This window comes from Chaetodon trifascialis, chromosome 15 (assembly GCF_039877785.1).
Source record: "Chaetodon trifascialis isolate fChaTrf1 chromosome 15, fChaTrf1.hap1, whole genome shotgun sequence".
Taxonomy (NCBI): Eukaryota; Metazoa; Chordata; class Actinopteri; order Chaetodontiformes; family Chaetodontidae; genus Chaetodon; species Chaetodon trifascialis.
This window is the reverse complement of record NC_092070.1, coordinates 6299174-6325017: the sequence shown is the minus strand read 5'-3', so window position 1 is coordinate 6325017 and position 25844 is coordinate 6299174. Positions and strand designations below refer to the sequence as shown.

Here is a 25844-nt window from a genome sequence, read left to right as displayed (position 1 = left end):
GGCCACAATTAGCATTCCTACCTGTCTAGATCTGTGTGTGTGTGTGTGTGTGTGTGTGTGTGTGTGTGTGTGTGCAGTCAGACTATTTGTGAAGACAAATATCCATGTGTGTGTTTCATAAGGATCAATCTCTTGTTTGAGGAGACATTGTTTGTGTGTGCTGTCATCACCATGTCAGCACTATGTAGTTATGTGTGCAGCCACAGTTTGGGTGGAGCTGGATACAGACGGCCAAACAGTGACACACACACACAAACGCATGGTAGCAGAGGGCAAATGTGTCAGATTTTATCCCAGGAGCAGCAGCTGGTACTATTTTTAGCTTTCCCCCACGTGCCCTTGAGCAAGACACTCAACCACCTGCCTGCACAATCAGTGGTAGCTGTTGTTGGAGATCAAACTGTTCAGCAATTCAGATCCTGAAAAATACCTGAATTTTTTTTCAAGTAACCAACAGGTTTAAACAGATGTTTTCAGGCACTTCTCATCTTCCCAAGAATTCAGTAGGAGATGCTGTTGAAAGTTTATGGAACACAGCACTAATAAACAGTGTCCACTGGAGGCGAGGGCAGCGTAGAACATGCCATTGACAGAAAAAGATAAGAAAAATGGGGTGGAAATGCCAAAGAGTTTTGATTATGTCGCTTAAGTTATTTAATCACAAGCAAATCCTGAAATTACAGATTTGACCTGCAAATGGTATATTTATGAGGCAATTATCACTCAGATTTTTAGAAGGATTGATTTTTCTTTGTTTTTAATATGATTTCTCATCTTGAAAAGTAATAAAAAATGCTTAGCTTCTGTAAACAGGCATGCTGGAAGATGGCTAAAATGTAAACAGTGTAATAACACAAAATATCAGATTTAGTCACAGTAAAACCATAGACCTATGTGCACACACACACACGCACATACACATACACACTTTTATCCTTTCACTAGCAGCTTTGCATGACTGCAGATGTGAAAAAACATGGTTTTAACATGATGACGGGCAAACAGGCATATTTACTATTACACATGAGCATGAATAGACACACACACACACACACACACACACACACACACACACACACACACACACACACACACACACACACACACACACAGCCTCTCTTTCATAGGAAACAAGAGCAGCTAACCTTTGACCTTTACCATTCAGCCTGTCTGGAAAATACCAAGCCTGGAATCGATCAACACTCCTCTCACCCAGACAGCCACCCCTCCCACCATCCCCAACCACCCACCCACCCTTCCTATTCTCTCCACTCACCCTTGACTCCCCTTCTCCCTCCCCTCTCACCCCTCATCCCCCCTCTTCCATCATCACACAATCAACCCAACAGCAGTTACGCTATGAGCTTGTAGCAGCGTTTCAGCTTTTATTGAATGACCACACGCACTTGTATCATTTGCCTAATGCACAGGTTGAGCATTTGGACAATATTTATTGTAATGATGCAGAAGAAAAGATCATGCTGGAAAAATACATGGAACTGCAATTAACACAATGCACAATATCATTGTTGTGCTGAGCAGTAATTGACTGATGTATATAAACTGTTCATTTAATTGATTTCTACCTGTAGTGACAAAATATCTGTGACACTGTGTTTCAGCTGAACCTGTATGTGGAGCCCTGCCCTGTCATGATGTCTGCTGTGTTGTGCAGGTAAGTCCCTCCAACCTATGACCATGTGATGTAGTGGTAAACAAAAGGTGACACAAACAGACACCATCGCATTCAAAAGCAGAGCACAGTATAAAATGATGCACAGGGAAGAGCCATTGCTATTTTACATTTATAATAAAGCATTTATATCAACACTGATACCAGTACGAACGATAATCGTCTCAGTGTCATGAATTTACACTTTTTCTCATTTGGTTTTAATGTAAGCTTGACAAACTGTAAAATATCATTTTCTCCATGAAGAAATAAAGATACACCAAGTGGTTTTAGTAGTTTTTCTGTCCACTACATCACTGGTTAAAATGTGTGCGTGCACCTGCAGAGCTCTTGTCTCTTCTTGTTTAGCGTCCTCCTGGGCCAGCCCTGTCATGGCTGTCCACTCCTCGTAGCGCTGGAGGACAGGCTGTTTGTTAGCTCGCTGTCAGCCCGAGTTTTTCAAGTCTTGGGGAACATTCAACGCTGTCGGTGAGTTTGTGACTCAGAGAAACCATCGAGTGTTGAGTGTACCCTTACGCTTGAGCTCACGTGAGTCTGAAACACACACCGCCATGTGTGCATACATGGATGCGCCATATACCCTCCACCCTCTGCAACACTTGGGTATGACATAAGAGGACATTTTGATGTGACAAACAGATATAACTGCTAACATTAACAATGGCTGCATTCCATTTAGATGCACCAGGTCAAGGTCTGGTATTATGCCAACTCATCTCCTTGACTTACCTACTGGTTAATGTCATGAGGTTCACCTGCGCTTGTCCTGCTATGACAAGTCAAAATGTTTGCTGTGACAAAAGTTCATTAAAGGAAAGCTTCGGTGCTGAAAAGAAGATAAATTCCAAATTGAGAAATGAGACATGAGCATTAGTCATCTGCCTTTTATAACCGTTCAAGGTCAAGTTCAAACTGATTCATGCAGTTTCAATATTACCATTAACAAAAATCTTCTCACTCTTTTGCAGCACTTTTGTCATTATAGGGATGCTTTTCTCTTTATCACAAAACATCTTAATGGCTCATTACTGTAACAAAGCTATCAAGTTCTACAAGCTAAGACCCACTTCTTAATTCCAACAAGAAGACATTTTTATTATGAGAAAGCTTTCCTCGTTGTGATGACAGAATATTTCCCTATTTTTGATAAGTTAAAAATTTTGTTTTGTTGTTGAATGCCAACAAAAGAATTATACATTGACAAGGTGCTCAAGATCTACTGACTGATGCAATGGACAGTAGCTTACATTTAGACATGTAGCTTGAAATGTAGACAGAAATCAACAGGAACATGTTTCAGGTGTTTACAAAGACTGATGAAGAAACTATGCAGAGCAAACAGAAGCTAGCAAGGAAGTTTGGCAGGACGTCAGCTCCCTATAGCTTAGCACTTAGCATGTGTAAGTGTACAGTAGCTTTATATTGCCTTACCAAGCTTCCAGGTTGCCTATTAACAAGTCTCTTGTTCATAGGTTTTCCTCTTTAACTTAATTAGCTTATTACGACTAATTCTATCATTGTAGCTCGCTGGCAGTGCCTGTGTTCAGCCTACTCATGCAGTGATGATGATGACGAAGGACAGTCTTAAAGCTAGAGTGGCTGTGGCTGCCGGGATAAATTATCTCAAAATCAAGCTTTTATTTAATTATCTTGACACAAAAAAGTGATATTGTTGTTGTGCTCATGCCTGTTTTTACTAGATGTATCACCACCATAGATTATGCAACTTAAAGGGTGTGGGTCCACATCTTTTTCATGTGTTGAAACGACTTAGGAAGTAGGATGGGGGACAGAATAGATAGTCAACCAGTATCACTTTCAGCCTCCAAATAAAGCGGGTAAAGGGGAAAATAGGTTTGGCTGTTCAACACCATGTATGATATATATGTAAATGCATGTACTGGTAAGTTGTTTTGGCTGTTTCCTGCATTAGGAGCTCAACATGTCCACGTATCCATCTGTCATTCCTTCCTTATCTTGGTTCCCTTACTGGGAGAAACCCCACATGGAATAGTCCTGTACCAGTGCTGGTTCCCGGTTCACATTCATCGCTGTCGGTGGGTTGGTGATGCTGTCAACTCGCCGGTCGATGAATGACAACCGTGTCCGTGCACGGCCACGCTTCCTGAAGAGCTGTCTTAATATCAGCTGTTTGCATCTGCCCAGTAGATGGGTTGTCTGAGAAATAATGGTGCTTTTTTTTGACAGGAAATGTATTGTCAAAGAGATCAAGACATAAATAAAGACTTTGGAACAACATGTTTGAAATTGCTCAGTATGTTACCACAACTATTTTGGTGGGGAACCAATTAAACATTTGTAATTTCAATCTCAACGCTGTCAAAGAGGGTATAATAGGAATATATGAGAATCAGATTAGTGGTCGGACAAACAGTGAAAAAAATGTGGCAAACAGCAGCTGGAGTGAAAAAAAGGAGTAAAGACAGACAGAAAATAAGAGATACAAGGAGACAGCACAGGGGGGAGAGATGTTTGGGGGAGGACAAAAAAGAAAAACACATTAGGAGAGCATGAAGATTAGAGTTGACATAAGGCAACATGACTCCAAGTTGTGGATGTGTGTTTCTATGAGTGTATTGCCTGCAGGCTCTGTAACAAGGTCACTGAGTTGGATGCTTTAACACACTGCATGTAAAGGCACTCTTCAACAACAAAGGAAAAACTGCCCTGCACCATGGACCTGAGTCCGAATCACAACATGCGGAAAGTGTAAGACATTAGTCCTGATTAATTATTGCTGAGCTGTACATGCTGAGATGCTGAGTCAGTGACCATCATTAAGATATCAGCTGATACAAACATCAAATCTGTCCTGTATCCATAAAAATATTCCTTTATGCTATTCTCATATCCTGACTCACTCACATATTTGCCTTTGATGATTACAGCATGTCATGTTCATAAGTTCAAAATTATCCAAATTAGGTGTCAACTAGGTTGAGACCAGAAGATTAAATAACACGGTTAAGTCTCACTCTGGACTCTATGCAGACCACTCATCACCACACATAATTCTCCATGTAAACATATACAAGCAAAACAGATACATACATAACAAATGATTGTTTGGTAAGTTCTATTAATCTATTAAAGCCCTGGCTACATCCCTGGTTCTGAAAGTTACAGTGTCTGTCCATGTGGTACTATAATAACCAGCACTAAGTCTCAAACCTGCTCCTGACCCCTACTGGATGAAATGATGAATGCACATCATAATATCAAAGTGTTGGATGGAATGAAGCCACACACCAGCAGTGGAGTTAAACGCATCATGTTTGTACTGAAGGTGACATGACAGGAAAGGTCACCAGAATCAGAACAGCTGGCACTCAGTATGATCAGTGATGGACGTATCAGTCCTTCCCTTCAGTGTCCAGTCTCCATTCAGCCCTGTTGTCTGTGTACAGCAGCCTGCGTGCTCTCCTCGGCTTTGAAAGTTTTTCTTTTGATATGTTATTCGATTGATTGCCACTGTATCTCTGATTATTCCTGCAACAACTGCAGGGGTTGTGGCTGTTGTCTTGACAAGTGACTCCTTTCACATCACACAGAGACATTAAATTTACTGTTAATATGAAATAATTGATCAGTGCAGCTTTATCATCAACACCTTCCATTCATCGGTCCAAAATTTTCACTGCACAAGTGTACCAGTGTTGCTACATCTTACCATAAATCTCCTACTGTATGTAAGTTTAGTTCTTCAAATATGACTCTTTCTCTATTCAGCTGCCCACATCGGGGTCTGCCCTCGCAGGGCGAGCTGGCACTACCCACAGTCAGTTACTAAATGGCTACAGAGGACAACAAAATGAAGCCATTCTAATAGTACATCAGATATATGCAGAGACAGAGAGAGATAGGCAACACCACACAATGGCTTTGGGGTCAGGTTTAGGTTGAGTCATTTCCTGCTGCACAGAGGCAATATAGATTTTGACCTCTGCTGCCAGGACCTCACGAGTTTGCAAACCTGGTATATGAGTATGCAGAATAATACAAAAACACTGGAGATGTCATGGAGAGTCAGCCCATGACCTGACCATTATTGACAGTTTTTGTGCTTGCTTGAGTATTACTGCACCCACAAACGCTGTTGGGTTTCTATTACTTTACAATCAGTGTGACAGTTTCTTTAACAGTAACATTTCATTCAATCCTGAGCAATCTTAACTCTTAACTAAACTTTAAAAACATCATTTAAAACATGTGATTACTATTCTGAGAGTCCAGGAAATCATAGATACAAAGATACAAATAGATACAAATCAAAGCATGGTGAATGCAGACAGACCTCTAGTGTTTCACTGATGTTACTACATGCAAATGTTCCAGGAATATGAATGTTTGCACACATCACTCATGTATAGACGCAAACATGGTTTCAATTGTACTGTCAGCTCTTTAATTAATCAAAGTAACAATTCAACACAGTGTTTCATTAATGGAGAAAGAAAACAAATTTCTGAACGATGTGTTTTCTGATGAATTTCCCAGTGCTTGTGTGACAGCTTAGAGGTTAGACTCCGCTGAAGACCTGTAATAGCTGGAGAAGAACAAAAACAAAAACAAGAACAAGAAGAAGGAGAAGAAGGGAGAGGAACGAGAGGAAGGGGAATAGGAAGGGATATTAGCAGGAGAAGAGCGGAAAAGATGGAGAGAAGAAGAAGCATTTGGAGGAAGGTGGAGAAGAAGGGGACAGGATGGAGGAGAGGAGGAGGAAAGAACGGAAGAGAAGTAAGGGGAAAAGAAGGTGAAAAGGAGCATAACAAGGAAAAATTTGAGAAATTGACAGGAAGAATGAGGACAGGGAAGAAGGATAAAAGCACGGAAAAAAGGATGAAAAGAAGAAGAAAAGGAGAGGAGGAAGAAGAAGAGGAAGAATAGGGATGAGGAGAGGATGGATGATAATGTTAAAGATGGTGGAAAAATCAGTTGGTTGATTCATTTATTCTCTTTTGCTCATTCATAAAAAGAATTTGACTGTACTCACACATCCGTCTGTCTGTCAGTCCACCCTCCACCCTCATACTCCATCCTACCACTTGCTATGTCGGCGGAGAGCAGCCTTGTAAATCTCATTCAGCAGAGTTTCCTTGTTGTTCTTCACGTTGGCTTTCGCCGTCTCCAACACAAACTCAATCTTCTTCTGGCTGAACGGAAGCCGGAAGGTGGAGAACTCCTCCATCTTTGCTTTTAGCTCATTCACATCTGGACCGGAATAAAACCACTGGTGATCAAAAACACACTTGACACGAGTGTTTTGTATTGTCCTCCTGGGTGTAACAGACCTTTGCAGTTGCGTCTGTTGAAAAGCGGCATGTAGACGATCGTGGGCTCCTTCTCTTTCCCCTCGAACACGTAGCAGTCCTTCGGCCATTCTCTCTCCTCCAGGATTTTGACGTCGATCTCTGGGAAAGGCTTCTTCACCTTGGCTGCATAGTCTCTGGCAAGAAGCAAGGTCTGTGCAGAGAACAGTTCAAAATCATTTGTTGTATTATTTTTAACACTTCAGCCAATCTTATGACATTTGTCGCTCCTGAGGCTCCACTGGTGTATCTACAGCACACATCAGTTACCATAAACGCTCACCTTGAAGGCATCATGAGCTCCATAGTCCAGAGCAATAAGGAGGTCTAAATCTCTCTTTTCTCCCAGGAAGGGAGGGTAGGGCATGTTGAGTATCACAGCAGCATCTATCAGCTGCAGGTGCTCCTGAAGTCTGATGCAGGGCGGCACCACAGCACCTTCTCAGCAACACAAATCACAATATAGCATCTTTTGGATCTCATTTAGCAGTTTTTCACTGTTTGTCTGACAAATCACAGGACCGCAAATGTAATAAAGGTTCAGCTATTAAGTGCAGTAACAAAAATGTACCTGGGTATTGGTAGAGGAAGTTTTCAGTTGTTCCCCATTCCCATTTCCAAATCAGTGGGAAGACTTTCTGGATCAGCCAAGAGACTGTGAAAACACAACGAACCCAAACGAAGCAATTTATTGCACATGATGAAGAACTTAAAGCTGCCTTATTGATTGTTTTGGGCACTTAGGAACAGCAAAACAAGCTGCAAACATGGTGGAGCATTTAGATGCTAAAGAGCCAGATATTTCTTTTGAGATGAAGGAGAGTTAAACAGAGCTAAAAGGAGAGTGGGTATTGGGCTCACATTCATCACATGGACACAAACACGACTCTGAATGAATGCTAATGTTGTTATGTAACTGCTAATAGTCATGGTTACTAGAAAGTTCACCGCAACAACTTTCTAATGTTATATGTTAGTGTTGTGTCTTGCTGCTCTGCCCCCTTGTGGCCAAAAAATCTATAATGCAGCTTTAAATTATTTACAGGTTTTTACAGTGTATTTAGTTATGCACCTAGTTTTTATAAATGTTGCCACAGTCTCACATTTAATCCAAGTATTTTTTACCGTGGGCCAAATGTTACATAACGCAACTGCATTGGTGAACACGTTGCAGAGTGCACTGACCATTCTTTATTTGTCCTTCATCCAGACTCTGGATCCAAGTCTGTAATGGCGCCATGTTCTGACGCCACTGATCAAGGATCTGCTTTTGCTGTTCTGAGCTCTTCTTTGCAAATGATGCAGTCGGGTTGAAGTTCAGACTTTCTGGAACATAAGAATTCATAGTGATTCATTGTTGAGTGAACATTGCAGAAAAACTTTGCTGGATGTGTAAAGTTTCAGATGAATTATCAGCATAAGCGTCATTGCTGTCATTAGTACCTTTCAGTGTTTTCTGCACGTCGTCCAGCCCAGATAAAACAGTGGGATCCTCTGTGTTTTTTCTGATCAGCTCTGTTAGCTTCAAAAGACTGTGGTACCCACGCATGTAACGGTCCAGGGCATCCCAGAAACTTTCGACCTGCTGTGGTACTGCAACATAGAGACAGAAATATACATGCCTACATACACATGACATGGACCATCAGAGTGTTTTGAACTAGCTGCTGTTTTAGTTACCTTCAGTCCAGAGAAATATCACATCCTGTATGGTGTTTTCATCAGTAGCTGCTGTACCCACCAGACCTGTGTGCACACACAGTCAGTCCATTTCCACAGCTGCACATTTAAAAATGTTCAGTAGCCTCTTTGACCCTTTTGAGGCAAATTACATTTTTTACCTTTCAGCCAGTCAGGCATGTACTTTAACAGACTCTGTTCATCTGCCGCAATGCTGCCGACTATACCTGCATGACAAAGCAGACACATACAGGACACGCACTGTAAACATTCTGCCGATGATAAGACCTTGTAGATTTCCAGTGAAATATGTCACTGATTCAGGAAAAACTTGAGAAATGAAAGTATGAACAAAGGCCTGCTTAGCAGTGGCCTTCAGCTGAGTTCATGTCCCTACTGTGCTTAATTATCCATCCATCCATCCATTATCTATACCGCCTATCCCTTTCGGGGTTGCGGGGGGCTGGAGCCTATCCCAGCTACAATGGGCGAGAGGCGGGGTACACCCTGAACCGGTCGCCAGCCGATTGCAGGGCGTGCTTAATTATTTTCTTGTCAAAAATTAGATGAGAATATTGATACTGCAGTCATATTTGTATGGTTGGAAAGAAGCAACTGCCAACAGTCAGTTAGCTGAGCTTAGCACCAATTCCAGTCTGGTGAGTAAATGATCTTAATGTGTAATATCAATGGAATGAGCCTTTAGTTGGCACAGGTGGAAAAGGCACTGTGTCATTCTGTGCAGAAAAAAGTCAAATAAAAAACAGCCAGACTACAACCCTTAAACACAAATCTGACTGTCAAAGCATTAATGTTAAGTCATGTTGTCATGTTGTGTACTTGAGGTAACTTAAAAATGAAGCACTAATGTGGCCTTTCTGGGCTTCCATACATTGGCTATGGGCAGATTTCCTTATTTTTAGTATGTCATGTTCCCAGTAGACAAAAGAGGCAGACACACCTTGCAGCTTGACCATGTCCATCTCTGGCCTTTTCCCTTTAGGATCTGCTTCATGGGTTGTGCTGATGAGATCAGAGGTGTTAATGAAGAGACCCAGTTCTGTGAAGCCAACCTCACGAGGAGTCATCTCGAACCATTTACCTGAGCCAGAGCCAGAGAGACAGAGGCAAGAAGACTGAGGCAGTTAATCCTAGAAAACACTAATAAGAAGGAAAGGTTTTCTCTGTTTAACACTGGAAATCTGAACTCACTGCTTGTCCACAGCTTCAGTGCGTAGTCCTTTAATGCATGATACTGCCACGTTTTGCAGTTTGAGAGATTTTTAGTTGTGTTTTGTTTGTCTCTTAAGTGTGTGTGTTCAGTACCTTTGACAGAGCCATGTTGCAGGCAGTTTTTGTTCACTGCGTTGTAGATGGGATAGGGATTGGAAGCGTTCATGCCGTCCTCAGAAAGATGTCGAAGGTCCAACTGCCAAGAGAGCATCAGGTCAGTGAACTAAATTCAATCAAAGTAGTCTGGATGTTTTCATCAATAACTTGTTTCACCAGTTCTTGCACACATTGTGCCATTAATCATGACCACGACATCCCATGATGCTGTGACCCGCTTCAATCCTTATAACCTAAGTGTGACCCAAGTGCAACACACACATTGCACAGCTTTGTATCTTTGGATGTGAATCAATGTCGCCTCCAGAATGCATCACAGACAGAAGAGTTCTTCATGGTACAGCAGCTGGGATGTGCCAATCAGGGAAGCAAATAAATGATAAAATAAATGATAAAATGATCCACCTGAAAGTGTTTTGGTTCACTCTCATTTCCTCATTAACATCATTTCAGCAAGCATACGTTGGAATCGGCCTATAAGGAATAATATGGAGGGAAATCATCTATCTTCTGATATTGTCTTGGAGTACCCTGGTGAAATTTAAATGTTAAAAACAATGCAGAACATATATTTTTAACAAAGCAGAGCAAAACAGAACATAATTTTACTCCATAGTAAATGTAGGGAGTAAAATTAAAGTGGAGGTCCTGATAAAAACAAGTGAGAAATATGAATTAGAAAATAGTATCCCTGGGTGCCTGTTATTCTTTCCTCTCTTTAAACCTGCACTGTGAGCTTTTAACCTCAGGGAGGCGCCAGACACAAGTCAGATTCACAACATGCACAGCAAGACATTCAGGCCAATATGACAGTATTGAATGAGGAGACTCCTCATGTCTAACAAAATCCTGCATCCAGCTTTCAATCAATCCCTTTACAACTGCATTTACATCTTTCAATATCATATTGGTTGTAATCGATTAATAAGTTACAGTATGATTCTTGATAAACCTACAACTAACTGTATGATATGAGAGAGTTATGAATTATGTTGTAAGTTGATGTAAGGCGCTCGATCCCTACCGATGTCTTTAATTATAATTTAGGGATCAGTACAGTAGCATTAGTGGCTCAGCCCAGCTGCTTTCTTGCAGCTTTGCCCTGTATGTTTGTAATGTACCTGTTTCATGATACCGGCTGATGTCAAGACCCCCCAGATGTCAGTGAGGGAGAAGTGCTCCTCCTTCGCCCTCTCACCCAACCAGGTCAGCACCTCCTCTGGGCTGACCCCAGGAGCCGACAGCCTGGACACTGCTCTGTCCATGTTAGTGCTCCACTCTGGGTCGCTGTACAGGGAGCTCATGGACCTGATAGAGAGGGACCATCTTATCACACATATTCTTCACTATATTTGGTATTTTCAGTGGTTTGTTGGCTACGATTTCTTTTTCACTGTATTATTAGTTGCATAGCGTAGCATAATGGATATTATGGTGCATATAGTGATGTATGGTGTGGTAACCATTTCTTGCCTTTCCTTGCATTCTACATCATAATACTTACACTGGAGACCTTATACAATCTGATTTGGCAGTAATGTATTTGATTATAGGTGTGCCAATAAAGGAAAATTGAATTGAAGAGAAAATCATCTGAGTGACAGAATGTGTTCCACGACAGAGCAGGTTGTCAGAATGGAACAAATTCTTCCTCCTTCTGTCTTTCACTCTCCGCAGAGGTTTGGATCATTTGATGTCAGCAGAACAGAAAGGAAGCAGTTTTCACTTTGACAATGAGATGATCCCTTCCTTCTCTTGTGGCAGTCACCAACATTTCTATTAAGTGCAGCTGTAGTTTTACATTTTCAATCTTTTTCATACAATGAAAGGTGCACAAAAGCAACTAAATCTGAATTTAAAAAAAGTCCATATTAATAGTAGTGAAATAAAGCAGAGCGGTAACTGATGGACATGGCGGGATGATGGCAGTGTGTGTCAGTGTTTACCAGGCAGAGCCGGAAACTCCTCCCAGGTAGAGCAGAGTGTCCAGCAGACCTTCCTTTTCCATCTGATAGAGGGAACCCACCAGACCCACGGCTGCCCTCTGACCCCCACCTGACCCCAAGAGTGCGATGTGAGGAACTGAATCCTGGAAGGAAAGAGAGAGAGAAATGGGAGATGGCAGCAATAGAAAAATAAAGGGGAGACAGATGAACGTAGATGGATGAAATACCAATATGAAAGTAGTTTCTTCTCTGTAATCAGAGGAGTGTAGTTGTGGCAGAGACAGGCAGGCAAGAGGGAGATTCTTGCCCGAAGCATAAAGCAAAGCTTCTTCAAGTTAACTGCTTTCCAATTAATACCCAAACAAAACCATATCAAGGCTAATACAATCATAACTAACTGTTGGAAGTTTTTATGATGCCCACAGGATGAATTTAATAACCTTGGTCATCCATTAAGCTTTCATCATCACATCAGAATTTCTTTTTTCTGTTGTTGTTGTTTGCGCTCATCAGTTTCAAAGTTCATTTTTCATTCGCCAACAGAGCTACACAACAAAAGTGCAGGTTTCAGTCCCTTTATGCTCTCCAAAATGACTGTGGGAAGAATTAAATGATGCTGAAATGCTCCATAAATCAACATTCAGTAATGCTCCAGTGGATATACATTCTCAAAACTGGGCATATGTGCAAAGTATTAATGTAGAAAACTGTGAGAAGTCGAGAAAGAAAGGAAAAGACAGCTGACTTCTGACATGTCTCGAACATTAAATTATCAGTTTAGTTTTACCAATGTACACTTGATTCCCAGGCGGTCGAGTGACTTCAGTGCAACTTGTTTCCTCTTCAGGACAAACTCCTGCTCTGCAGCAGACAACGACTGGGACTGACGCACATAATGCTGCAACACACACACACACACACACACACACACACACACACACACACACACACACACACACACACACACATTAGAATTGAATTATGATTGAAAAATATTTTGATCAGTGGTATTAATTGTGTAGAATAAGGTTAATTAAACATTAACAGTACAAGACAAACATTTTCATACAGCTTATTACTCAGTTTCTATACATTTTGGTAGAAAAACAAAAAGTCATTATTGCATCAATCAGTGTCTGTGAAGCCTTTGACTCTCAGTTTGTCTTTACTTTGTACAGTAAACCTGTTTTTTTTTTTTTTTGTTCTGATAATTTTCATGACTGCAGGGCCCCATTAAACCAAACAGTTTAAAATAGACTTTGCTCCCAAGCAGAGAATAATTCTAACACACAAGGAGTTGTTGTTTTTTTGATCGTGAAGAAAAATCTGTGCTCTTGGAAACAAAAATAGGCTCTAAAATATTCATTTCCGAACAGCATCAGCATCTAACAAGACCTATTTCAGCAGAGCATGTGATAATCACACAGCTTCAGTGTGGCAGCACTGAACTGAGACTCTGGACTGAAACATTTCCTTCATTCCCTCACCTTGACAGCCAATGTTAACTCTTTCTCCGCATCTTCTGCAGGAGTTGGCATCTTCTCTTCCACCTGAGGCGCGACTGTTGACTTGTCCTCCCTGTTGTCCACTGGTTGTCCCATAGGTGCTAACATCACAATACAAGCGCAGAGCAGCCCAGAAAACCAGCTGGCATTTCCACCCAGCATGCTTGGAGGTGGACAGAGTATGGATTATTCTGGAGGTCTGTCAGAGGAAACAGGGGTGGAAAGGCTCACAAAGTTAAAGATTTGAGCTCCCATCCTTTTTATATCCTGCTGTAACACGTCTTCATGACGAATTAGAAAAGCACTGACAGACGCATCAGAAGAACATACAGTAACAGAACAAATAGCAAACATTTGACATGCATCTTATCCGGGTGCAGCCTGCACATCTGAATGTCCTTCATATCACTCTGATAGTGCAGTTATCTGAACTGCACAGCACAACAACAAGATTGTAAACATCCCAGAGGTAAGAGACGAAATTCAGTTCCCACGGCTGAGCAGTGTACTATCTAGTGGCATCATCAGTGAGTTTTTAGATTGCAACCCCTCAACTATCCCTCCCCTGCAGTCACAAAAAAGTCTGTGTGTGTGTGTGTGTGTGTGTGTGTGTGTGTGTGTGTGTGTGTGTGTTCTTACTAATGTCCAAATTGGGGATTTTCATCAGCTCACACACCAGTTGATTGGGGACACCATTGCCTTTGGGGACCAAAACCACGGTCCCCAATTAGATTTCATTGCAGTTGCATTCAGTATGCTCTAAAATGGGTTTCTGTCTTAAAATCTCCATTGTCCCCAAAAATTACTTCTTTCAGATATTTTGTGTGTGTGTGTGGCCCCCCCCACCCAATCTGTGTATAACTCTACATTGCCCCTAACGGAAGTGTGTGGAACTGCACGACCCCAAAGGTGAGGTAATAGGAAGGATACACAGTCAATGATAACTTCAATAACTTAAATAAAGTCTGACTGTGAAATTAATATAATATATATTTATATATTATATTTAGATAATACATATTTATCTAGTGCTATCCATAGCTAGAAATGTAGCTGCCACTGCAGTAGCATGCAGTGCTATCTGCTCAAGTCATGTGGATTTGTCTAGGGTTTGCTTAACTTTAAATAAACCTATCTTGCTTAAAGTTAAGTACAGTTGTGAGCCACTCTTTGTAAATTTTGAGAAACATAATTCTTGAGGACTTGAGGACCATGTTGGCAACATTAGCTGAGGGAATGTGCACTCCTATGTATTGCAAGCTATTGAAAGCACATAGCTACCATTACTGAGCCTGCTTCTCCAAACCCTACTGTAGAAGTTGACTGATGTCAGCATGAGTCAATGATCACACCAAATGTACATGACTGCATTTAATCCATGTATTCAGTAACTGGCAAGTGCGATACAGAACCCAAGGGAAAGAGAACTAGCTAACTAACTAACATCCCACCTAATGAAGACCCTAACACGGCTGGTCCTTGTTCATCTCAGCCCCTTGGTGAGCCCATCACTAGATCCACTTCAGTTTGCCTACCAGCCTGGCATCGGGATGGACGACGCCGTCATCTTCCTCCAACACCGAGCTCTCTCTCACCTGGAGAAACCTAGGAGTGCTGTGAGAATCATGGTTTGATTTCTCCAGTGCTTTCAATACCATTCAGCCTGCACTTCTGAGGGGCAAGCTGAAGCACACCGGGGTGAACCATCACCTCACACACTGGATTCTCGACTACCTCACCAACCGTCCACAGTATGTGAGGACCCGGGACTGTGTGTCCGACACGGTCGTCTGCAGCATGGGGGCCCTGCAGGGAATGGTCCTGGCTCCGTTCCTCTTCACCCTCTACACTGCAGACTTCTCATACAACACACCCATCTGTCACCTGCAGAAGTTCTGATGACACTGCAGTCGTCGGCCTCATCACAGATGGGGATGACAGAGAGTAAAGAGAACTGACGCAGGACTTCGTGGACTGGTGCCAGTGCAACTGCCTCCAGATCAACGCAAGTAAAACCAAAGAACTGGTGGTGGATCTCCAAAGATGAACACTCTGCCCCCTGACACCGGTGAACATCCAGGGTACGGACATTGAGATAGTGACATCCTATAAGTACCTGGGAGTTCATCTGAACAATTAAGTGGACTGGACTCACAACACAACTGCACTTTACAAGAAAGGCCAGAGCAGACGTTATCTGCTCAGGAGACTGAGGTCATTTGGAGTGCAGGGGGCACTCCTGAAGACCTTTTATGACACTGTGGTGGCATCAGCCATCTTTTATGGAGTGGTCTGCTGGGGGAGCAGGAGGAAGCCGGCTGACAGGAAGAGTCTTGACAAACTGATCAAGAAGGCCAGCTCTGTCCTGAGATGCCCCCTCGACTCAGTGGAGGTGGTAGAAGAGAGGAGGGTGATGGCTAAGCTGCCATCCATGATTGAGAACAACTCCCACCCCCTGCAGGACACTTTAACAGCACTGGAGAGCTCATTCAGCAACAGACTGCTTCACCCAAAGTGTGTGAAGGAACGCTATCGCAGGTCCTTCCTTCCTGCAGCGGTCAGACTCTACAACCAGCAGTGTCCCAGCAGACCACACACTCACAAGACTTTCAATATGACTGCACTATAATACACATTAAGTGTGTTCATTCATACTGTGAAAATATTTGCTCAGGTGAATTTCATCTTAAGATGCAATATATCAATTGCTCTGTGCATTATAGGAACCTATTCACTATCAATACTCCAGTCAGGAGTACTGTCATTCAATGTGCAATCTCAGTGCTGATTGTTCATATTCATATCAATGTGTAATCATATCAATGTGCAATCACATCAGTCATATCAATGTGCAATGTTCATATCAACATGCAATATCAGTATTGTTTGTTCATATTTCATTATTGTGAAAGTGTATTGAAGTGTATCATTGTGTATCATTCCTGAATATGTATCCAGCTGGGTTATCTCACTTTAATAAAATAAAAATAGTAATGCATTTACATATGAATTTGTTCAGGAAATTTTGTCTATGCAAGTAGAGCTATTTTTGTTATGTCTGACAGTGATATGGATCTACTGCTGTTAAAGTGCTAGAAACTGTGGTTTTTATTTCTTTATTATTTCAGGCTGCTATTACCAGTGTGTAACAATACTGAATGTCAAGCTGGAACAATACAGAATTCAGTACACCATCCTCATCTCCCCTTCATTGTGTCCTGACCGACACACCATCTTGTTTAATTGCATTACCCTTCCATCACGAACCATCCATCCATTATCTATACCGCCTATCCCTTTCGGGGTTGCGGGGGGCTGGAGCCTATCCCAGCTACAATGGGCGAGAGGCGGGGTACACCCTGAACCGGTCGCCAGCTGATTGCAGGGCCACATGCAAGGACAAACAAACAGTCACACTCACACTCACACCTACGGACAATTTAGAGTCATCAATTAAGCTAATGAGCATGTTTTTGGTCTGTGGGAGGAAGCCGGAGTACCCGGAGAGAACCCATGCATGCACGGGAAGAACATGCAAACTTCACACAGAAAGGCCCCGCCTGACCCGGGGATCGAACCGGCAACCTTCTTGCTGTGAGGCATGCGCACTACCCGCTGCGCCACCGTGCAGCCTCCATCACGAACCAGTGCCTACCTATAACCTTCCTAATATTTAAGGTATTCTAAGTCTTGTTTCGTGGTTTCTAAGCTAGTCATGTACAGCAAACATCTCCTCACGATCTGCTGGCTGACTTTCCTCTGAATATGCTCTGAAAAAATTCAGTGAAAACGCCGGGCCGTGTGGCAAACGCCGGGCCGTGCACGTGCCTAGTGCTATCATATTAGCACGGCAACCCCATGTCAAAAGTCAAACCCGTTCATAGGGGCCAATTTCAGCATCGGCGACAATGCTAAGCTGACATTAGCATGTCAAAAAACACATTGAAAAGGTCTCAAACACCATTAGAATGCCTTTGCCAATCATTTTAACCTATGTTAGCATGTTAGCATTAGCATGCTAACATTAGCACGTCAAATAACACATTAAAAACATCTGAACCACCATTAGAACGCAATGAACATACATTTTAACGTATGTTAGCATGTTAGCATTAGCATGCTAACATTAGCATGTTAGTACAACAACCCGACATCAACAGTCAAACCTCCACGCACCAACAAGTTCATAGGACCTCATGTTGGCATTAGCATGTTAGCATTGTGGCTAATGCTAACAGGCCAACATCACTCATTACCTCACTAACATATATACAACTTACCAGTAGTAGGCTTGGTTGTGGCTGGTTAGCATGACACTACAGAGCTTAATGGAGAACTGATCATTTGACTGAGCTTGCACAGCTGCAGCTAAAGTGTGTGTGGGAGAGGAGTGCTGAGGTTGCCACAGCAACTTGAGGTGGCCTGATCAATGATGTCACCCACTCAGACACAGGTGCAGACGCACATGCATTGCATTGGAGTCAATGAGGAGCAGACACAGAAACGTCTGAGTTTGGCCTCTGCGCACCCTCCGAACAAATGCTTCTCACGCAAAGACCGAAACTCCTATTGCCAAAATTTCTTCACCATGAGAGCCACAAGGCTTTGCTATACAAGCTGATCACTTTCTTTTTTCGCTGGGCTCAAAAATGCCATTTTTAGTGCGAGTTAAAAAATAGCTGGTTTCTGTCTCTCCTGTTTTTGGTTTGTATTGGACCTTATGGGAGAAGTCAGAGGTACTCTCCTCGCTCAGAGGCTCACAACTCAAAAACCCTAAGTCCTATCGTTTAGCCAGGCACATCGTGGGAATCAGCGCAAGCGGCACTACAAGCTTGGAAAATTTCACGCGCATAGAGAGAAATTTGTGCTTTGGAGGAGCGTGGAAAGACAAAAGTTTCAGGCAATTTTCAGAGCGTCTCTCCACTCTGGCAGTTAATCCCCTCCACTCTAGCGCGAACATTCCGTGCAATATACACCCATTATAAATCCAGCGGTTGCCATGGTGACGAGCTTTTGCTTTTTTCGGGTCTTACGACGCGAAAAACGTATTCTGTAGATAATAGCACACCATTCCCGATCGAGCCGCACGTTTTGATATATAATGTGCCTGGGTGCTCGCTATCGTTTTTGACTAGTAGCGAACCGAAATTTCATCCAAAAAAAAGAAACATAAGAACAATAGTGGTTCAGTGCTTTGCACTGTATCACTAATTATGCTTGTTAACTGAGCTAAATTGGCTGAAATGACTAAATTGACATAATTTAGCAAACGTTATCAAAAACAGTATCACTCAACTTCCACGGTTTGATTTAAAAAACGAATGCGGGGGGGGGGGGTTTGTTTTGTTTTGTTTTGTTTTTGCCTCTTGCTAGCTGGGTTGCTGGACATTGCAGCTTATTTTACATCATTAACGTTACTTTCGTTCAAACTTACAGTTCATTTAGCTCGCATCCTCCCCGCGGCATCCAGAGTCACAGCACCTGTCTCACTGTCCCTGCTCACTGCTAACAGCAAGACTTGCAGCGCTGCCCTGTAGTCTACACGCCATGGTGCGTTCAATGCAACTCCGAAATATGAGCGCCAACTTGTTAGAGTGATTTTAACTTGTTAAAGTGATTTTAAGTGAAGTAAAAGGGCGGGTACAGGAAGTGTGGCGGACGTGTCCCCCGCGTAATCCGCGTCCGCTGTACCCTTGGGTTCACCCCTTTGCTCTCAGTGTGACATACAGTGGCTTGCAAAAGTATTCATACCCCTTGAACCTTTCCACATTTTGTCACGTTACGACCACAAACATAATTATATTTTATTGGAATTTTACGTGAAAGACAACACATAGTGGCACACAATTGTGAATCAGAAAGAAAACTATCGATGATTTAAATTTTTTTAACAAATAAAAAACTGAAAAGTGCAGTGTGCAAAAGCATTCAGCCCCCTTTTCTCTGAGTGCAATCAATTGCCTTCAAAAGTTGCCCGATGATTGCTGAATGGTTGTATGTTGACCTGTTAACTAAATAGAGTCCACCTGTGTGTAATCTAATCTCAGTGCAAATACAGCTGTTCTGTGACGGCCTCAGAGGTTTGTTAAAAGAAAATTGGGGAGCAAACAGCATCGTGAAATCCAAGGAACACACCAGACAGGTCAGGGATAAAGTTGTGGAGAAGTTTAAAGCAGGGTTAGGCTATAAAAACATTTCCCAAGCTTTGAACATCTCAGAGAGCAGTGTTCAATCCATCATCAGGGAATGGAAATTGCATGGCACAACTGCAAACCTACCAAGACACAGCTGTCCACCTAAACTTACAGGCCGAACAAGGAGAGCACTGATCAGAGATGCAGCCAAGAGGCCCATGGTGACTCTGGATGAACTGCAGAGATTTACAGCTCAGGTGGGGGAATCTGTCCACAGGAAAACTATTAGTCGTGCACTGCACAAATGTGACCTTTATGGAAGAGTGGCAAGAAGAAATCCAATGTTAAAAGAAAACCATAAGAAATCCTGTTTGCAGTTTGCCAGAAGCCATGTGGGGGAAACAGCAAACATGTGGAAGAAGGTGCTCTGGTCAGGTGAGATCAAAATTGAACTTTTTGGCCCAGATGCAAAACTCTATGTGTGGGAAAAAAATTAACACTGCACATGACTCTGAATACACCATCCCCACTGTAAAACATGGTGGTGGCAGCATCATGCTCTGGGGGTGCCTCTCTTCAGCTGGGACAGGGAAGATGGTCAGAGCTGATGGGAAGATGGATGGAGCCAAATGCTGGACAATCTGGGAAGAAAACCTGTTGGAGTCTGCATAAGACTTGAGACTGGGGCGAAGGGTCACCATCCAGCTGGAGAACAACCCTAAACATAAAGCCAGAGCTACAATGGAATGGTTTAAAACAAAACCTATTCATGTGTTAGAATGGCCCAGTCAAAGTACAGTCCTAAATCCAATCGATAATCTGTGGCAAGATCTGAAAACTGCTGTTCACAAACGCTCTCTGACTGATCTGACTGAGTTTGAGCTGTTTTGCAAAGAAAATTTCAGTCTCTAGATGTGCAAAGCTGGTGGAGACATACCCACAAATGATGAGAGTGAAATAACTTCCTGACCTTCCTGCTTTATCAAAATAAACATGGTTTTATGTGTAGATTTTGGTTAATTTTGCATTTATTTCTCATTGTTGCATGGGTGGAGTGCATGGTTGTTGAAACACAGAAACCTGAGAAAATAACCCACCGTATCAATAATATGATGCTCACAAAAACAGAGGAATTTTATAAGGTTTGGAATAAATTATAATAAGCTTCTACACAAAACCAATTTCAGGATATATTTTCCTATTATTCAGAGTCACATAGATCCAAATGTTCTGGGATAGAGGTAATAAGTTTTCATACCATGCATCCTTCATTGTTGTCTTTCCTCAACAGAGTTAATCTAATCTTGATTTAACCAAAGGTGAATGGAAGTGAGACACATGTTTATTGACTTCTATATTCCAAATCTAGCCAACTGTTTTGATCACTGTTCTAATAAACTACTGATAACATATGCCCTAATTATCAGCATGCCATACAGGGTAGGATACAGCACTGCTGGATGAGTTTCAGTATTATGAAAATTGTAAACAATACTGCATATTAGGTGAGCAGTATTTGTGAATGTAGTTGAACTTAATTAGTTAAACCTACTACTACCACTACTACTACTATTAATTAATTCATTAATAAATTAATTTTTATCATAGCCTTAATTATAATATCTTTACAGCAAGGTCTGCACTCTGGTGACTTGTACAATAAATAATAAGTCACCATTGACTAAAGTGTAACACCCATATAATGCACATTTCAATCCACACACGACCACAAAGATCAACACCACCTCTGAAGAGCAAAGCTAAATTTTGTGAAATCGCGCGCCACAGCCCATCCCCCACTCCCGACAGGAAGCGTGTGTCTTCGTGGCAGCCCTGCGCATGCGCCACGGTCAATGTTGGACGGAATGACAGCAGGATGCGACGAAGGAGTTAGCTTTTAAGGTAGGCAAAACATTTTATTGGAATAGCAGGCTTCTGTGCAGTCTGCCAACATCCAGCCGTGTAATGACTGTGACATCAGTAAAAATGTGCCGCTTCCGAGTTTCTGTTGATTTGGTGCAGATGACCGGACATTTTAGCCCTGATGCTAATGACGCTAACGACGCTAACGTAGCATTATTACAGTGGCGCTATGCAGGCTAATGGTAAGGTAAGCTAGCGTAGTGAGTGACAGACATAGGTGCACTAATTAGTTTCGGGGGAAAAGTGCGCAGATTAGCTCCGGTTTGGTGAGCTTTTTTGTGAATGTCGTTACAGTTTATGATAAAAACTAATTATACAGTCTTTTGAGGAGGGGATGAGTTATTGAATTTTGCTGTGACAAGCGCTATTTAACGTTATTCCTTGGAGGGTCTTGCACTGAGATTTCCAATCAGTTATGGTTTAAGTAAGGGATAATGCTCGACGAGGTGTCCATTATCAGAAATAAGCCGTCCGACGCGAAGCCTAATCAGTGGAGGGAAGTGAGACGTTTGCTTAACGTTATGTTGCATGATACAAAGTATCATTTCAGAGGGCAAGTGCACCTCTTACCGCCTGTGTGTGTCCAGAGGATGATGCGATTTTTTTTTTTTTTCAGAGAATCAAAGTCCACAGATAGTTTCCTAAATCGTTTTTATTGCAGGAAATATTATCCACCATTCACTCTAATTTAAATGTGTATCAAGCAAGTAAGTCTGTCCTAAATCGTTTTTATAAATGTTATCCACCATTCACTCTGTATCAAGCAAGTAAGTAAGGTAAGCAAGAGAGAAAGACAAGCATCGAACTATTTATAATTAAATGCAACATTGCCGTTGATGATGAAATTTGATAGAGATACTGGCATGTCCATCATAGTGGCATTTGAAGAACGGAGACTTAACGTTTGTGGACCCTGACCACTGCTGGTTGGGACGTTGCGGGACGACAAAATGTTGCTCCATTCTCTTATCTCCTGGACTGGAGAACAATAAGCCTGCAGGCTGCGCAAAGAAAACTGCGCGTTCTTCACGACGGGCGAAACGGCGGCCGCAGGCCGCCGTTTCGCGCGACTTCCGCGCCCCCCCGTCGACCAGGCCCCCCACGCTCCCCCGCCGCCCGCCAGCTCGGATTCCGCAGGCTTTATCTATTTTTGCCGAATTTCCACTCTCCCACCGGGAGAAGACAGCTCCGGGGGAGGGGGGGCGGGGGGGCGGGCCCCGGGACGAGCCCGACGCCTGCCCTTTATTCAAATTAGCCATGCGGTCGGTAAACGCGGAGCCCTTTCGCCTCTCCTCCTGTCTGCAGGTTGCGATTCAGCTGACTGACTGAACGCAAATAAACACACGCGTAAACGAATGAACGATGGATGGATGGATGGATGGATGAATGAATGAAGGAATGAATGAATGACTTTTTTTGGTTCTAAAAAGCTTTTAATCACAAGGACTGACTTTAAACATGCAAACATTTTTAACAAACATTCAAACATTGTAAACAAACATTTGAAACATTTTAACATCTTTAGTCCCACATAACAAACACACACACACACACACACACACACACACACACACACACACACACACACACACACACACACACAGTCACTCCTTCTCCTCCTCCTCCTCCTCCTCCTCCTCCTCCTCCTCCTCCTCATCATCATCATCCTCGTCCTCATCATCCTCCTGTTTTCGTCTCTTCTCTGCCAGCCACAGATCAATGCTCTTACCCTCATAGAGAGCACAAAAGCTCTCCTTTGTGTGAGGACCTCTGAGCTGGCTGTGGCCATAGTCCTTTTGGGCTGGCTGACCACAGCGCTGGCAGATCCTCAACTTGTGAGGCTTCCGCTTTTTTGGCTTCTCCCGGCCGCTGCCACCCCACTCCTTCTCCTCCTCCTCCTCCTCCTCATGCTTCTTCTTCATCCTCCACACGGTCGTTCGAGGTATGGTGACCTCTTTGGGCCTGAGTTCCTCCAGCCACTGGTGCGCTGTTCTGCCACTAGGCCCCTCCTCCAGGGAACAGAAAAACTGTCCTCTGTAAAAGGCGTGCCCGCTGTCCAGATGCCTGGGTTCACCACAGATGTCGCAGGGGTCCCCGGGCTTCCCCTGCACGCTGCCCTGTGCCTTGGACAGGACTTCCTTGTCCTTCTCCTCCCTCTTCTTCCTCCTGTAGACCGTGCACCTGGTCGGTCCTTTGGACGTCCTGGAGGTGGAGGCAGAAGTGGAGGCAGAGGTGGTAGTGGAAATGGAGGAGGGCAGCGGTTCAGTCTTGACCTCCTTCTCTAGGTGCCTAGTTTTGGCCTTTGCCTTTTGGTGCTTCGTCCTGCACAGAAAGAAAGAGACAGTAGAGTAAAAATCTACTCTCAGTTTCAGACAGAGCGTACAGTAAAATACAGCACAGTGACAGTGAGAGAAAGTCTGGCATCAAACACTGACTTTAGAAAAGATGCTGTTGTTTGTGAGGCAGATGTTTGTGAGGCAGAGGTGGTAGCGGAAATGGACAAGGGCAGTGGTTCAGACTTGATCTCCAGCTCCTCGCTTTCGGCCTTTACCTCGTGCTCCATCCTGAGAAAAGAAAGAAAGAAAGAAAGAAAGAAAGAAAGAAAGAAAGAAAGAAAGAAAGAAAGAAAGACAGTAGAGTAAAAATCAACTCTCAGTTTCAGGCAGAATGCACAGTAAAATACAGCACAGTGACAGTGAGAGAAAGTCTGGCATCAAACACTGACTTTAGAAAAGATGCTGTTGTTTGTGAGGCAGAGACGGCAGTAGAGATGGACAAGGGCAGTGGTTCAGACTTGATCTCCAGCTCCTCGCTTTCGGCCTTTATCTTGTGCTCCATCCTGAGAAAAGATAGAAAAGAAAGAAAGAAAGAAAGAAAGAAAGAAAGAAAGAAAGAAAGAAAGACAGTAGAGTAAAAATCAACTCTCAGTTTCAGGCAGAGTGCACAGTAAAATACAGCACAATGACAGTGAGAGAAAGTCTGGCATCAAACACTGACCTGAGAAAAGCTGCTGTTGGTAGTGCTGTAGATCTCTGTGACAATGAAGAAGTCCAGACATCAGGCTGCTTCTTTATAGCAGATGGGCAATCCTCCAGAACAGTTGTGATCACTCACCTATCAACCACCATTCCTTCAACACCTATCACCATTGTTTCTCCGCATTTTGTCTCTGGGTGATCGTTGTCACCTCTGTGGATTGGGAGGGGGCTGTCAGACAGCAGGCAGACAGACAGGCAGGCAGGCAGACAGGCAGGCAGGCAGACAGGCAGGCAGACACACCCACCCACCCACCCACCCACCCACCCACCCACACACACACACACACACACACACACACACACACACACACACACACACACACACACACACCCACCCACCCACCCAGCATTCCCACCACTGACCAAGTGTTTCAGATGTTTTCCTGTCTTTTACAATAAAATGTGCAGATGTTTTGTTTGTTATTTGTGATCATCATGACGTCAGAATGTGGAGATTCATCCAGAGACAAAGTTGACAGTTTGGCACAGGCGGCCTGGTTTTATTTAAGGAATCCAAAGCTCATCAGTCCCTGCAGGCTGGGACAGTCAGAGCAACAATATTCACAATATTTATTGATACATTTATAATATTTACATAAGAAAATATATACAATTTCTTAATATATTTAGTACTATATAAATATAGATGTGTGTATATATAATATAATATATAATAAGTATATATTTATATTTAATATTTACAGGTTTTGCTTGCTGGCCGGCTGTTTGTCAGGCCGTGGGCCAGGCTGTCGGGCAGGCCGTGGGCCAGGCTGTCGGGCGGGCTGAGGGAAGGGCCCAGCGACAGGCTGAGGGAAGGGCCCAGCGACAGGCTGAGGGAAGGGCCCAGCGACAGGCTGAGGGACAGGCTGTGGGGTAGGCAGGATGGCAGCCTGGGTGGTGGCTTGAGTCTGCAGAGTAAGACATGGCTGTCAGGAACAGGTGATCTCTCCAAATGCAACAAGCGCTCAACAGCAATCACGTTGTCACAGTGACATCAAATTGATGCGTGAAACACGACATGAGGTCACTGACCTTTTGGGGGTCCTTTGCTCTCTTCTCTGCCAGCCAGTCCTCCACCGAGCGGCCCTCGGCCTGGGAGCAGAAGTGCTCTCCTCTGTAGCGGCTGTGGCCAAATTCTTTGGTCTTTGGCTGGCCACAGCGCTTGCACAGGAAGTGCTCAAAAGTCTTCCTTGGGGTTTTCTGGAGAGCACCCAACTCCTGGGCCTGTCGCTGCTGCGCCTCCCT

The 25844-nt window shown here is 43.2% G+C and overlaps 1 protein-coding gene across 1 annotated transcript; it reads right to left on the bottom strand.

Moving 5' to 3' along the window:
• Positions 1-6710: 6710 nt before the first annotated feature.
• On the bottom strand, positions 6711-13600 carry LOC139343158 (cytosolic phospholipase A2 gamma-like). Its single transcript, XM_070980643.1, has 13 exons — positions 13487-13600; positions 12787-12897; positions 12000-12142; positions 11175-11361; positions 10030-10132; positions 9665-9805; positions 8865-8930; positions 8467-8616; positions 8209-8349; positions 7595-7678; positions 7307-7461; positions 7006-7177; positions 6711-6925 (listed from the first exon to the last, which is right to left on the bottom strand). The coding sequence occupies exons 1-13, from the start codon at positions 13598-13600 to the stop codon at positions 6753-6755; spliced, it is 1740 nt and encodes a 579-aa protein (XP_070836744.1). The 3' UTR covers positions 6711-6752.
• Positions 13601-25844: the final 12244 nt, after the last annotated feature.